The 14,128-nt window shown below is 43.7% G+C and overlaps 1 protein-coding gene across 5 annotated transcripts in view; it reads right to left on the reverse strand.

The window, feature by feature from the left end:
* Positions 1-333: 333 nt before the first annotated feature.
* RGS8 (regulator of G protein signaling 8) overlaps positions 334-14,128 on the reverse strand; it is an 82,637-nt gene continuing 68,842 nt past the window's right edge. For 4 of the 5 annotated variants that reach the window (XM_077453116.1, XM_077453117.1, XM_077453118.1 and 1 more), the window contains exon 5: positions 334-2,563. In XM_077453116.1, the coding sequence (XP_077309242.1) occupies positions 2,381-2,563 (183 nt within the window). In that variant the 3' untranslated portion in view covers positions 334-2,380. The remainder of the gene's footprint in view (positions 2,564-14,128) is intronic. The other variant, XM_077453120.1, reaches the window with a different exon arrangement.

Here is a 14,128-nt window from a genome sequence, read left to right on the forward strand (position 1 = left end):
GTATTTCCAGTACCACAATAGAGTAGTGTCGATGTCCATTTTGGGATACTTTTAGCTACAAAAGTCTACAATTATCTCTTCATTCCACCACAAAGTATACTTTGAAATAAACTAATTGCATTATCTAATTTTCAGATTTCATTTAATTGCTTATTAATCTTAAAATTTGATTTTTGCTATTAGGTCATTGCTACATCTCAGAATGCATTGGTTATAATATCGTATGGATTGTCTGATCTTCCTAATCCAATTTCACTGAAAAAAAGATATCATTATACATCAATCATTTCCATTTCTAGGAAAAGCAAGGCAGTGCATAACTACAAAAAAATGGGCCAGATAAAGACAAAGCCTTTATTCTTCTCTTTTCTGGTTCCCACAATGTATGACCATGTCTAGTAAGCCTGTCACATGTGTATTTTGCGCACAAGAAGAATACATAATTTGCCATATTTTTGGAATTTTTTGTCCTTGCTTGAACACATCATCCAAACAATAATTGCTACAATTTTTATCACCCATGAAGACCTCATCTTTGACCAGTTTACAATTGTTTCTTATTGGTTCTTCTCAACATGGTCTGTAAACTCCCTTCAATGCATGTGGCAAAAAAGTATGAACTAAACATTCTCTAAATCCTTTTTTCAAAAGAGCCTTGTTGTTTGATGAGCATTACCCGAGCCACCAAACCATACTTGCGCTCCTCTATAGCAATTGTGATGTTCTATGACTAAGTCCCTGGTGGGGAGAAACACATCAGGGAAGGAGTACGGATAGGTGGCTTTTGTAATGCTCAGCAAACAATAAAGCTGAAATTGGAAAAAAAGTATTCAGCAGCATCTTTTAATTTCATATTATAATTAAATAAAGCTGTCACAAACCTCAGCAATGCAAATGGAAATATCATCAATATATGTATTTTTTTATATCATATCCTCAAGTCTGAATTGCCAAGGTTTGTTATTGCCTTTTTTTAAGTAATGGTGATTTTAAGCTTTTTTTTTTTCTCTTCACAACATCAATTTCCTCTATTAGTGCTGCTTATATCATTGGTCCTTCTGTGATTTCCCATGCTGGTTTGACCTTAGTTTAATATATTGCACATAATCTATTAAAGTGCCCTTAAAGTGTATCTAAACCCAAAAAAGTGTAGTGTTTTGCAGATTATCAGTTCTTAAATGTGTTGGCTGCATTTGTTTTTTTTACCTTATTTTCATCTGTGATCCTGCTAGTAAAACTCTACACGGTTTAGGAGATATTTGCCGAAAGACAGGCACCGCTGTCTACGCGCGCAGGCGCACTGAGCGCGGTACCGTCAACAGCGAATATGCCGCGCGTGGCGGCTCCTGTGCGCAGTGACGTCATCGCCGAATGACAGCTGCGGGGCAGCAAGACCCACTGAGAAGATGGATGCGCCGGACTACAGGGGACAGCGGTGACTTCGCTGGCTCCTGTGTCAGGTAAGTGACACATAATGGACTACTATGCGATGCATAGTAGTCCATTATGCTTTACCTTTGCAGGGAATGAAAGAGGAAGTAAACTCATCAGGGTTTACTTCCTCTTTAAAGAATTCTAGTTACCATGGGATATCGTATCTTATAGAGACAGCTTTCAAATGTTTTACTTTCTAGAAAGCTTCTGAAACTTGTACATATAAATTTATAAATAACTTATTTTTTATATAAGATATTTTTTGTTTTAAGTGTACTCCTTCTTGCGAGTTTGCTCTTGTCCTAATGTGCCCTCAGACCTGGGAGAAACAGCCTTACATAGTCACATTTCAGATGACTCTGAAGCCTTTCCAATTATCGAAAGAAACGTAACATTCATTTAATTAAATTTCTCAAATGCCGTACAACCACTTTCTACCCTTCAGACCTTCCATTGTTTCTACACACAACGAATATTTCAAGTCAACTTAAATTATAACATTTTTGGCTTGTTCGTTGAAATATATGCCTATGAGACATAACAATCAGATATGACATATGCAGTAATTAAGAATGTACGTCTGAACATGTTGATTGAATTAATGTGATAGTTAAAGATGGAATTCAAGCATTAGCTATGGTAATCAACAAGTAAAGATACACATGCTTTGCAATGTCGGAGACATTAGGACTCTTCTACATTTCTTCCATCTCTTTAGAAACCCAGAATTTTCTCTGTCCACTGATCTGCAAGGATGAAAATATCCAATGGAGCCACAGGTTGATTCAGCATAGCCAGATGATGATGAGATATTATTGTTGGCAGTGAAGACGCTTAATTGTCAGAAGCAGTCATTTCTGGGTCACCTCTGTTCTTCTTGCCATAGTGCAAGACTGTTCTTGGGATGGACCAATGGACCAACAAGTCTCTGAAACTCTATGTAGAACTAGCATGGACTTTTCTGTGTGTGGCTGAGTAGGTCATTGTAGATTTGAGAACGGAGAAACCTTGGGTAGGAATCCCTTTCCATTAGACTGCGTACTCTCAACTGGGCCAGGTCAAAACAGGACAATGATGGGTGCTGCAGATTTCGTTTAGTCAGTTCTCGAGTTGGGTAATCAATATTCACCTTTTGAAAAGCAAAGTTTAAACATAGTGAGTGTACAATGTGAGGGTTGCATATATTTCTAAAATGTAATATCGTATATAGTATATAGTATCGTATTGGGTAGTCATTGATTAAACGAGAAGTATTTTTTTTTTATTCATACTTACCTCAGTGGATGGAGCATCAGACCAATGCAGCAGCTTCCCCCCGCCGTCTCTGCACTGAGAACCGAGGCACCGAACACTGTCGATGGCTCGGTTTTCACAGACCCCAGAGTGGAGAGCTGCTGACTGCCAGTCAGCGTCTCTTGTCTCTGATCCTCCACACACATTGGAGCACTGAGCTATGGATGGGTGGGGAGAGGCTATCTCAGCGGCTCGCTGAGACACTGAGACTGCTTCAAACAAGACAGCTGGCTGATCCAGACTTGAGAAGTCGGGATGACGTGCTGCCTCGACTGATGGCAGTGATGTCAGTGGAGAGTGGACTTTAGAGTGTGGAGGGTGTGTGGAGGGTAGGACAGTGAACAGTATGTACAGGAGAGGAGTGTGGAGGATATGACAGTGAGCAGTATGTACAGGAGAGGAGTGTGGAGGGTATGACAACAGGCAGTATGTGATGGGGGAAGTGTAAATTTAGCCAATTGAGACAAGCCATAGTCGATCTATGTATGGTCTAGCTGGTTGTACACAAGTCAATCTATTAATCAACTTGAGTACAATCAGCCTATCAGGTTTTTCCCTCCAAAAATCTGTGTGCTAGCTATAGTTAGCAACACTGATCATTGTATTGTGTGGGTAGGGAAGGCTCCCCACTGGCAGAACACAATAACACTGGGGAGTTTCCCATGCACAGGTCAGCAGGTGAGGGGGTGTGTGGGGACAGGTTGGAGAGAGAGGTCTGTCAGCAGGGGGGTGTGGGGTGGTCATGGAGGGATATCAATCAGTGGGGGGAGTAACTGGGAGTGATATCTTTTGGAGTAGGGTCTGTCATCTGCTGGGAAATGGTCACCTTTGATAAAGGTTGAAGGGAGGTGGCTAATGTGGGAAGTGGATGGGGAGTGACCTGGTTGGTGGGGAGTGTGAAATGGATGATGTGTTTCAAGTTTCTTTCACATTTGCGGTAATGCTTACTGCCCTCTGAAAAGGGATCTGTGGTGGATTGCTTTTCAATGGGTGCTATAGCAGCAGCTGACAGGTGTTCATGAGGTGCTACTGCTGCCTCCTTTTTTTTTTTTTTATTTGGGGTCTGGGAACCTGTAAAAAATGTTAAAGCGACACTTATGGAGATTTTTAAGTACTGAAGTTTCGCGCCATTTCACAAGTGTGAGCAATTTTAAAGCGTGGCATGTTAGGTATCTATTTACTCAGTGTAACATCATCTTTCATAGTAGTGTTTTTTTTTTATTCATGAAACAGTTTCTTTCAAAAAAAAAAACACATTTGAAAAATTGCTGCGCAAATACCGTGTGACATAAAAAGTTGCAATGACCATGGGTCCAAGGCTCCAAGCTGTCCATTGAGCTCAGTCCCTCTGACAACAAGTCAGAGGCACTGTGAGCTCATCCCCAGTCTGCTGCTGCCAGCGTGTATTTAAACTGGCCGTCCTATATGTAGCTTCTGACAGGCTGTGCACGAAGCCCCGTATCTCCAGAACCAGGTTGACCCCAGGTGGCCTAGCTACGACCCTCAAAGTTTAATTTTTTTTTGTGTTCATGGCAGGTTAGGCTGCGACTATTCTGCCTGTGATTCAAGAATTTGTTTGTACTTCTTCCTATTCAAGTAAGATAGCTTCACCAGTGAGTAACAAACCTGTTATGTTCTCTGAATAAGTGTAGGGAATCCCCCGGGACTGTGACATCATAAGGGGCTGGGTCACCAGGTGACATCACCCGGTGACCCCGCCCCTTATGCCTATATAAGTCGCCACGCGACATGTCCCTGCCATTACATATGTCCCTTTCCAAAGCCTCTCCAATCCTATGGAATGCCCTACCCCAATCTGTCCGCTTATCTCCTACTTTATTAGCTTTTAGACGATCCCTGAAAACACTTCTCTTCAGAGAAGCCTACCCCACCCACACCTAACTGTATTTTCATTTTCTCCATCAGCTCATCCCCCCACAGTTAATACCTTTTGTTTCAACTTGACCCTCCCTTCTAGATTGTAAGCTCTAACGAGCAGGGCCCTCTGATCCCTCCTGTATTGATTTGTATTGTAAGTGTACTGTCTGCCCTCATATTGTAAAGCGCTGCGCAAACTGTTGGCACTATATAAATCCTGAATAATAATAATAATTACAGCCAGAGAGAGCGTCGTGTCAACATCGGAAGAAGAGAAGAAGAAGGAAGAAGAAGAAGGAAGAAGAAGAAGGCAGCGACAGTGACAAGACCGGGCCAACGCTAGTTAAAGAGCTGGAAGAAGAAAGCGGAGGCTTGGTAGAAGAAGCGAGGAGCGGGACAAGTCCCCCGAAGCCGGAAGAAGACCCCCAAAGTTGGAAGAAGACCCCCGGACGGCGGCGGCGACGAAGGAGAAAGACAGGCTCCTCCGCTAGTAAAAGAGCTAGTAAAAGAGCAGAAGATAGCAGAGGAGCCCCGCGAGAAGAACCCTGAAGACGGAAGAAGACCCCCAGAGCTGTCTAATAAAGTACTTTAAAACCTGTGTTGTGTGTTTTTTATTTACACTTTTTTCCCCCAGGTGAATAGGTAGGGGTACATCTTACCCCATACTCATTCACATAGGGTGGGGGGCCGGGATCTTCCCCAAAGCACCCCCCCATGTTGAGAGCATGCGGCCTGGTGCGGCTCAGGAGGGGGCCGCTCGCTCGTCCCCACCCTCTTTCCTGACCAGCCGGGCTGCGTGCTCGGATAAGGGTCTGGTATGGACTTTGGTGGGGACCCCCACTCCATTTTTTCAGCGTAGGGGTTCCCCTTTAAATCCATACCAGGCGACGGGGCTAGCAATGGAGGTGGCGACATTGACCTCCTTCGCTAGTCCCGTCTACCTGGAGTCACGTTCAAAATGAATGGACTTTTCTCCTTGTGTGGGCAAGTCCGTTCATTTCAAAAGTCCGGCGGACTAGCACTCAGATGGGCGGATTGTCCGCTGGACTGCCGAGTCCGATGGACAATTTTGAGTCTTCTTTCTACGTCCACCTGACTTTTGGGAAGAAAAAGTCCACCGGAGCCCACACACGGGCGAATTGTCCCCCGGGCCAAGTCTGCCGGATAGTCTGATCCTGTGTACGCGGCAAAAGGCACACTGGGATTGATTTACTAAAACTGTAGTGTTCAAAATCAGGTGCTGCTCTGCATGGTAGCCAATCAGCTCCTAACTTCAACTTGTTGAGTTAGGCTTTCACAAAGGAAACTGGAAGCTTAGCTGATTGGTTTCTATACAAAGCTCAGCTGCACCAGATTTTGCACTCTCCAGTTTTAGTAAATCAACCACCATGCCTCTGACTTCTAGTCTCACAAGATTTGGAATGAGATTTGGTGGTGTGGCTACTGTGTGGCTTATGTTTCTCCTTGCTAAAGAGGAAACTGTAATGGAAGGTCTACAGTGCAAAAATCTGCCTGCTTCTACTTCATTCTTTCTGTGGATATGTTTCTTCTGATACGCTTACTGCTTTGTAAATATTCCCCAGTTATCGGAGGGGCTTCTCTGACATGAGGAATCAAAGTCCCGCTCCTCTACCAAGTATAGTAAGTCAGTAATTGGGGGGCTACAGGAAAACCGTAGGAAATACTGGTAACTAGTCGTTTACCATCTGCCTGCACAGATTCAGCTGTTTTTGTTTCCTTTTTTTTTTCCACAAAAAATAAATTTTATTGGAGATAAAGAATTTGAGTTTACAATACAATACAATCAACAAATAATTAGAAATGGGTTCCATGACAAGTCAGTACAATAAGGTGATACATGTTATTAATGACCCATAGGACATGGTATGAACGACTGGTAGAGTCATCATTGGTGGTCGTTTTACTCACAGATCTAGTGATCCTGTATTGACATAAAACAAAAAGAAAATATCTGGAGAACTTGTTCGTTCCAGAGCCAACCAATTCAGCTAATGGGAGTAGTACCAGTTAGACCAATATCAACAGGTCTGATAGTGTTATTATTGATGCCCGTAGGGTCAGCCCTGTCTTGTATTATGAATCCTAATGGATAGTGATGGGATGTAGAGTCTGGTCATGTGTGTAGATGGGGAAAGGGTAAGGGATGTAAGGGAATGAGTGGGACGGGGAAGTGAAAAGAGAGAAAGTTTATGAAAGGGAGAGAAAGAACGGGGATAGGCTGGTAGGTTATTTAGGTAGTCACGGCAGGAGATGGGAAGTAGGGGCTAAGGCTTTCGGTGGACTTGAAATGAGTCCAGCAAGCCCAGACCGTTGTGATTTTTTGTAAAGGTTCTTGGAAAATATTGATCAATTTCTCCATCTCCTCAATCTTAGAGATCCTGAGTAGCCATTCTCTAGTAGATGGTATATCTGTGGATCGCCAGTGGACAGGAATACAGAGTCTGGCTGAATTAATTATATGCATGACAAGCGATTTGTGACAGTGCCTCTTAGGTAGTTATTGAGCCGGACTGTAATCTAGAGTGTATGTGGTGACTCGTGTTGATAGAGTGTGTACTTCTTTCTAAAATTGTCGGAGTAGGGTACACTCCCACCAAATGTGGAGCATTGAGCCTTCTGCTTTCTTGCATCTCCAGCAAATGTTTGGTATTGTAGAGGAAAATGTGTGCAGTAGAGCAGGGGTTCTATACCATTTGGTTGCGATTTTGTAGCAATTTTCCTGAATTGCCACATTCAGTGAGCCTTTGTGTGTGCATTCATATATGTCGACCCAAATTTCATCAGTGAGGATTAGATGTAGGTCTCTTTCCCATGACAAGTGCGTAGCAGCCATTTTGGGGGGGGGGGGGGGGAGTTCTCCTGGAGTAAGGTATAAATTTACGATATTAGATGTCTTTGTGGTGTCGTACGTGTGTATAATGCTGCGTACACACGACCGGACTTTCCAGCAGAAAAGGTCCGACGGCATAATTTCATCGGATATTCCGATCGTGTGTGGGCTTGAGTGGACTTTTTTTTTTCAAAAAGTCTGATGGACCTAGAAATAGAAAATGTTTTAAATCTTTCCGACGGAATCAATTCCTATCAGAAAACCGTTTGTCTGTATGCTAGTCCGGCAGACCAAATACGACGTAAGGGCAGCTATTGGCTACTGGCTATTGAACTTCCTTTTCTAGTCCTGTTGTACGTCATCACGTTTGAAACTAACAAACTTTGGTGTGATCGTGTACAGGCAAGTCCGTTCGGTCGGAACTCCGTCGGAAAGACAGTCAGAGTTTATTCTGACAGAAAGTCCAGTCGTGTGTACACGGCATAAGTTATTGAAGACTGTGAGTTGTCTGTTCCAGGTGGTCGAAGGATCTCATGTTGTAAGAAAGTATCTCAATTGTCTGTAAGTCCAGAAAGGGAATGCTTTGGTACATGATGAGGACACCAAGTCTTTATAGGAGCATATATGTCCTTTATGGAAAAATTGGTGTTCAAGTAGTTGTATCGATTAGTGTCAGGAAGCTAGTTGTTAGGTAATTTGGACAGGATATAATCTCCAATCCTCATTAAATGTAATAGGTGCGATGCCCGGCGGGGAGAGGCGACTCGTTGTACATCTTGCGGCATGTATGCCTTACTTGATCATGCGACTGAGGGTGAATAATGCTGTGCAAAATGTAAGCACATTGTACCCCTGGAAGCCCCGGTTCTGAATCTTGGGAAGCAACTGTCAGCACTGAGTAGCCCCTCCATACTAAGGGAGAGCCAGGAACATACACGGCAGGTTCCAGCAGGGGCCAGCACAGAGGTGGATGGTGACAAAGAGGTGCAGGCACTAGGAAAGAGTAGATGGGTGGCAGTCAGGAAGGGTAGAGGGGGAAGTGCCAGAGAGGCCGATCCAGGGATGGAGCATCCCAATAAGTATGCTCCATTGAGTCACATTGGTGAAACCAGTCAGGGACCAGCACTGCTGGAGCTGAAGGACTCTCCTAGCTGCCAGGGGGAAGAACTCCAGTGAGAGTGGGGGGGGGGGGGGAGCGAAGGGAAAGGAAAGACAGATTGTGGTGGTAGGGGAATCAATTCTTAGAAGGACAGAGAGGCCAATCTGTAACAAAGACCTGAAGCGCCAAACTGTATGTTGTCTACCGGGTGCTTGGGTTCGACACATCACGGATCTGGTGGACAGATTACTCGGAGGGGCTGGGGAAGACCCCGCTGTCATGATGCATGTTGGCACCAATGACAAAGTCAGAGGCAGATGGAGTGTCCTAAAGAACGATTTTAGGGACTTGGGAGCTAAACTGAGGAAAGGGACCTCAAAGGTAGTATTCTCAGGAATACTACTGGTACATCGAGTCACACCAGAAAGGCAGAGGGAGATTAGGGAAGTAAACAAGTGGCAGAAGAGCTGGTAGTATGGAGGGGTTTGGGTTCCTGGAGGACTGGGCCGACTTCTCAGTCAATAACCAGCACTATAGAAGGGATGGGCTGCACTTAAATGAGGAGGGTGCAGATCAACTGGGAATGAAGATGGCCAAAAAGTTAGAGGGGTTTTTAAACTAGGCGATGGGGGGAGGGTCCTGAGGTAGAGATAGATAGCGCGGAACATATTCCAGAGGGTAGTATTGGGGCATTAGTGGTAGGTTGACCAAAGCACATAAACCCGAGGTAAGTATAGTAGAAAGTCCTAGTTGCAATCTCGGAACACCCAATAAGAGGATAATTTGCGACCTGTCTAAACTGCGTGGCATGTTCACCAATGTCAGGAGCCTGGTGGGCAAGATGGGTGAACTAGAGATACTGTTGTATGTGGAGGATTTGGATTTTGTGGGAATTTCAGAGACCTGGCTCAACAGCTTTCATGATTGGCTGACAACCATTCAAGGATATACCCTTTATCGCAAGGATAGAGAGTGTACAAAAGGGGGAGGGGTATGCCTATATATCAAGAATAATGTACAAGTGAATGTGAGAGATGACATCACTAAGGGAGCTAGGGAGGAAGTGGAATCCTTATGGGTAGAGCTCCAAAGGGATGAAGCTAAGGGGAAAATAATACTGGGAGTATGCTATAGGCCCCCTAACCTGAGGGAGGAAGGGGAGACAGATCTATCGCAATTTGGATTAGCAGCAAGGATGGGAAGTGTTATCATAATGGGGAAGTTAATTATCCAGACATAGACTGGCCGGAGGGAACCATGCATTCTTTTAAGGCTCGCCAGTTTCTAAATGTCTTGCAGGACAATTTTATGGGTTAGATGGTAGACGCACCAACTAGAAATAAAGTGTTACTGGATCTACTGATTACCAACAATACAGACCTGATTACGGATGTGGAAATACAGGGCAATTTAGGTAACAGCGATCACAGGTCACTTCGCTTCAGTATAAATCACACAAATAGGAAACATAAGGGGAATACAAAGACACTGAATTTCAAAAGAGCCAACTTCCCTAAACTACAAACCTTACTAGAAGGCATGAATTGGGATAAAATCTGTGGAACAAAGAACACGAAGGAGAGATGGGTTTGCTTAAAGAGCATATTAAATAAGGGTATTAGCCAATGCATCCCATTGGGCAATACATTTAATAAGCACGGCTAAGATAGAACATGAAAGACACATAGCAGAGGAGAGCAAAAAAAATCCCAAGAAATGTTTTAATTTTGTAAACAGTAAAAAAGGGAGGACAGACGAGGGAATCGAGGGGCTTCAGTAACCAAAACTGCAGTGTTTATCCTCATGCCACATCACAAGAAGCACCTCCATGGTTAACAGAGGACAGAATTAAAATTAGACTTGGGAAACTTAACATTAATAAATCAACGGGACCCGATGGCTTGCACCCGAGGATACTCAGGAAACTCAGTCAAGTAATTGCCAGACCATTGTTCCTAATTTTTACTGACAGTCTACTGACTGGAATGGTACCAGCTGATTGGAGAAAAGCCAATGTATCACCAATATTTAACCACTTGAGGACCGCCGTATTGCCATTGTACGTCAGCACAATGGCACAGGCAGGCATAATCACGTACATCTACGTGATTGCCTTCCAGCGGGTGGGGGGTCCGATCGGACCCCCTCCCGCTGGTTACGGCGGTCCGATTCGGTCCAGGAGCGCTCCGTGATGAGGGGATGGCCGTTGGTTTTCGGCCACCCCCTCTGGATCGCTCCTGGCCAATGAGAAGCTTCCTCCCCTGTGTATTGTTTACACAGGAAGGAGGAAGTGATGTCATTCTCCTCGGGGCGGTCTTTTTGACCGGACTACGAGGAGAAGAGTAAAAGTAAGTGTGCACCAACACTACACTGACATGTAGGTACACACAGGCACACAAACCCCCCCCGATCCCGCCCCCGATCGCCCCCCGCCCCCCCCCCCCCAGTCACAGTGTCACTGATTGCATTGATCATTTCTTTACTGATCAATGCATTCAGTGTCAGTTGTGACAGTAAAAACTGTCAGGACAGTTAGTGTTAGGTCCAGGGTAGCCCCCTATCACCCCCCAATAAAGATTTAACCCCCTGATTGCCCCTAGAGTTAACCCTTTCACCCCCTTTTGCCAGTGTCACTAAGCAATCATTTTTCTGATCGCTGCATGTGTCGCTAGTGTCGCTAGGTAGCTAGTTATTTTTTTAGGTTCACCGCCAGGTTTTTATATCGCTAGGTACCCCGATATACTACCCAATAATGTTTTTAACCCCCTGATTGCCGCTAGTTAACCCTTTCACCCCCTTTTGCCAGTGTCACTAAGCGATAATTTTTCTGAACGCTGCATCAGTGTCGCTAGTGTCGCTAGGTAGCTAGTTATTTTTTTAGGTTCACCGCCAGGTTTTTATAGGGCTAGGTACCCCGATATACTACCCAATAATGGTTTTAACCCCCTGATTGCTGCTAGTTAACCCTTTCACCCCCTTTCACCAGCGATCACAGTATAAGTGTCACTGGTGACGCTGGTTAGCCAGTTAGTTATTTAGGTTCCCCGTCAGGTTTTTATATAGCGCCAGGGACCCCCATATACTACCTAATAAAAATTTGAACCCCCTGATTGCCCCTAGTTAACCCTTTCACCACTGATCACCGTATAAGTGTTACGGGTGACTCTGGTTAGTTTGTTTTTTATAGCATTTTATATTCAAATCCGGAAGGCAGTGCTTGGTTTTCGGGGTCCCGTACGTGGCTAGGCTCCCAAAAAGTCCCCCACATGTGGTATCCCCGTACTCGGGAGAAGCAGCAGAATGTATTTTGGGGTGTCATTTCACATATGCCCATAGCATGTGTGAGCAATATATCATTTAGTGACAACTTGGTGCAAAAAAAAAAAAGTTTGTAATATTCCCGCAACTTGTGGCAAAATATAAAATATTCCATGGACTCAACATGCCTCTCAGTAAATAGCTTGGGGTGTCTACTTTCCAAAATGGGGTCATTTTGGGGGGTTTTGTGCTATTTTGGCATTTTATGGCCTTCGAAACTGTGATAGGTAGTGAGGAGTTAAATCAAAAATTTGCACCCTTAGAAATCCTGAAGGTGGTGATTGGTTTTCGGGGTGCCGTGCGCGACTAGACTCCCAAAAAGTCCCACACACGTGGTATCGCCATACTCGGGAGAAGTAGCGGAATATATTTTGGGGTGCAATTCCACATATAACCATGGCATGTGTGAGCAATATATCATTTAGTGACAACTTTTTGTAAAAAAAATTTTTCATTTTTTTTTTTTTGTCATTATTCAATCCCTTAGGACAAAAAAAATAAATATTCAATGGGCTCAACATACCCATCAGCAATTTCCTTGGGGTGTCTACTTTCCAAAATGGGGTCATTTGGGGGGGATTTGTACTGCCCTGCCATTTTAGCACCTCAAGAAATGAGATCGGCAGTCATAAATTAAAAGCTGTGTAAATTCCAGAAAATGTACTCTAGTTTGTAGACGCTATAACTTTTGCGCAAACCAAAAAATATACGCTTATTGACATTTTTTTTACTAAAGACATGTGGCTGAATAAATTTTGCCCTCAATGTATGACTAAAATTTAGTTTATTCGATTTTTCTTATAACAAAAAGAAGAAAATATCTTTTTTTTTCAAAATTTTCGCTCTTTTTCCATTTATATCGCAAAAAAAAAAAATCGCAGAGGCAATCAAATACCATCAAAAGAAAGCTCTATTTGTGGGAAGAAAAGGACGCAAATTTCGTTTGGGTGCAATATTGCATGACCGCGCAATTACCAGTTAAAGCAGCGCAGTGCGAAATTGCAAAAAGACCTCTGGTCCTTAAGGTGTTTATTGGTCCGGAGCTGAAGTGGTTAATAAGGATCCCTGTGAATTACAGACCAGTTAGCCTAACATCAATAGTATGTTAACTCTTGGAGGGGATGATAAGGAACTATATACAAGATTTTAGTAATGAGAATGGTATCATTAGCAGTAATCAGCATGGATTCATGAAGAATCATTCTTGCCAAACCAAACTATTAACCTTCTATGATGAAGTGATCTAGATATCTAGATAAAGGAAGGCCCGTAGACGTGGTGTATCTGCATTTGAAAAAAGCATTTGACACAGTTCCCCATAAATGTTTACTGTACAAAATAAGGTCTGTTGGCATGGACCATAGGGTGAGTACACGGGTTGAAAACTGGCTACAAGGGCGAGTTCAGAGGGTGGTGATAAATGGGGAGTACTCAGAATGGTCAGGGGTGGGTAGTGGGGTCCCCCAGGGTTCTGTGCTGGACCATAGGGTGAGTACATGGATTTAAAAACTGGCTACAAGGGCAAGTTAAGAGGGTAGTGATAAATTGGGAGTACTTGGAATGGTCAGGGATAGTTAGTGGGGTCCCCCAGGGTTCTGTACTGGGACCAATCCTTTTTAATTTGTTCATAAATGAACTGGAGAATGGAGTAAACAGTTCAATCTCTGTATTTGCGGATGATACTAAGCTAAGCAGGGCAATAACTTCTCCGCAGGATGTGGAAACCTTGCAAAAAGATCTGAACAAATGAATGGGGTGGGCAACTACATGGCAAATGAGGTTCAATGTAGAAAATTTTAAAATTTTAAAATAATGCATTTGGGTGGAAAAAATATGAATGCAATCTATACATGGGGAAAAAGCCCTCTGGGGGAATCTAGGATGGAAAAGGACCTGGGGGTCCTAGTAGATGATAGGCTCAGCAATGGCATGCAATGTGCTAACAAAGCAAATATTGGCATCCATTTAAAGGGGATTAATTCCAGAGATAAAACAATAACTCTCCCACTCTACAAGACTCTGGTCTGGCCGCACCTAGAGTATGGTGTCCAGTTCTGAGCACCAGTCCTCAGGAAGGATGTACTGGAAATGGAGCGAGTACAAAGAAGGCAAACAAAGCTAATAAAGGGTCTGGAGGATATTAGTTATGAGGAAAGGTTGCGAGCACTGAACTTATTCTCTCTGGAGAAGAGATGCTTGAGAGGGGATATGATTTCAATATACAAATACCATACTGGTGACCCCACAATAGGGAT

The sequence above is a fragment of the Lithobates pipiens genome, unplaced genomic scaffold (assembly GCF_037356315.1).
Source record: "Lithobates pipiens isolate NorthernLeopardFrog02 unplaced genomic scaffold, aLitPip1_a1.2 Scaffold_23, whole genome shotgun sequence".
In the NCBI taxonomy this organism is placed as follows: Eukaryota; Metazoa; Chordata; class Amphibia; order Anura; family Ranidae; genus Lithobates; species Lithobates pipiens.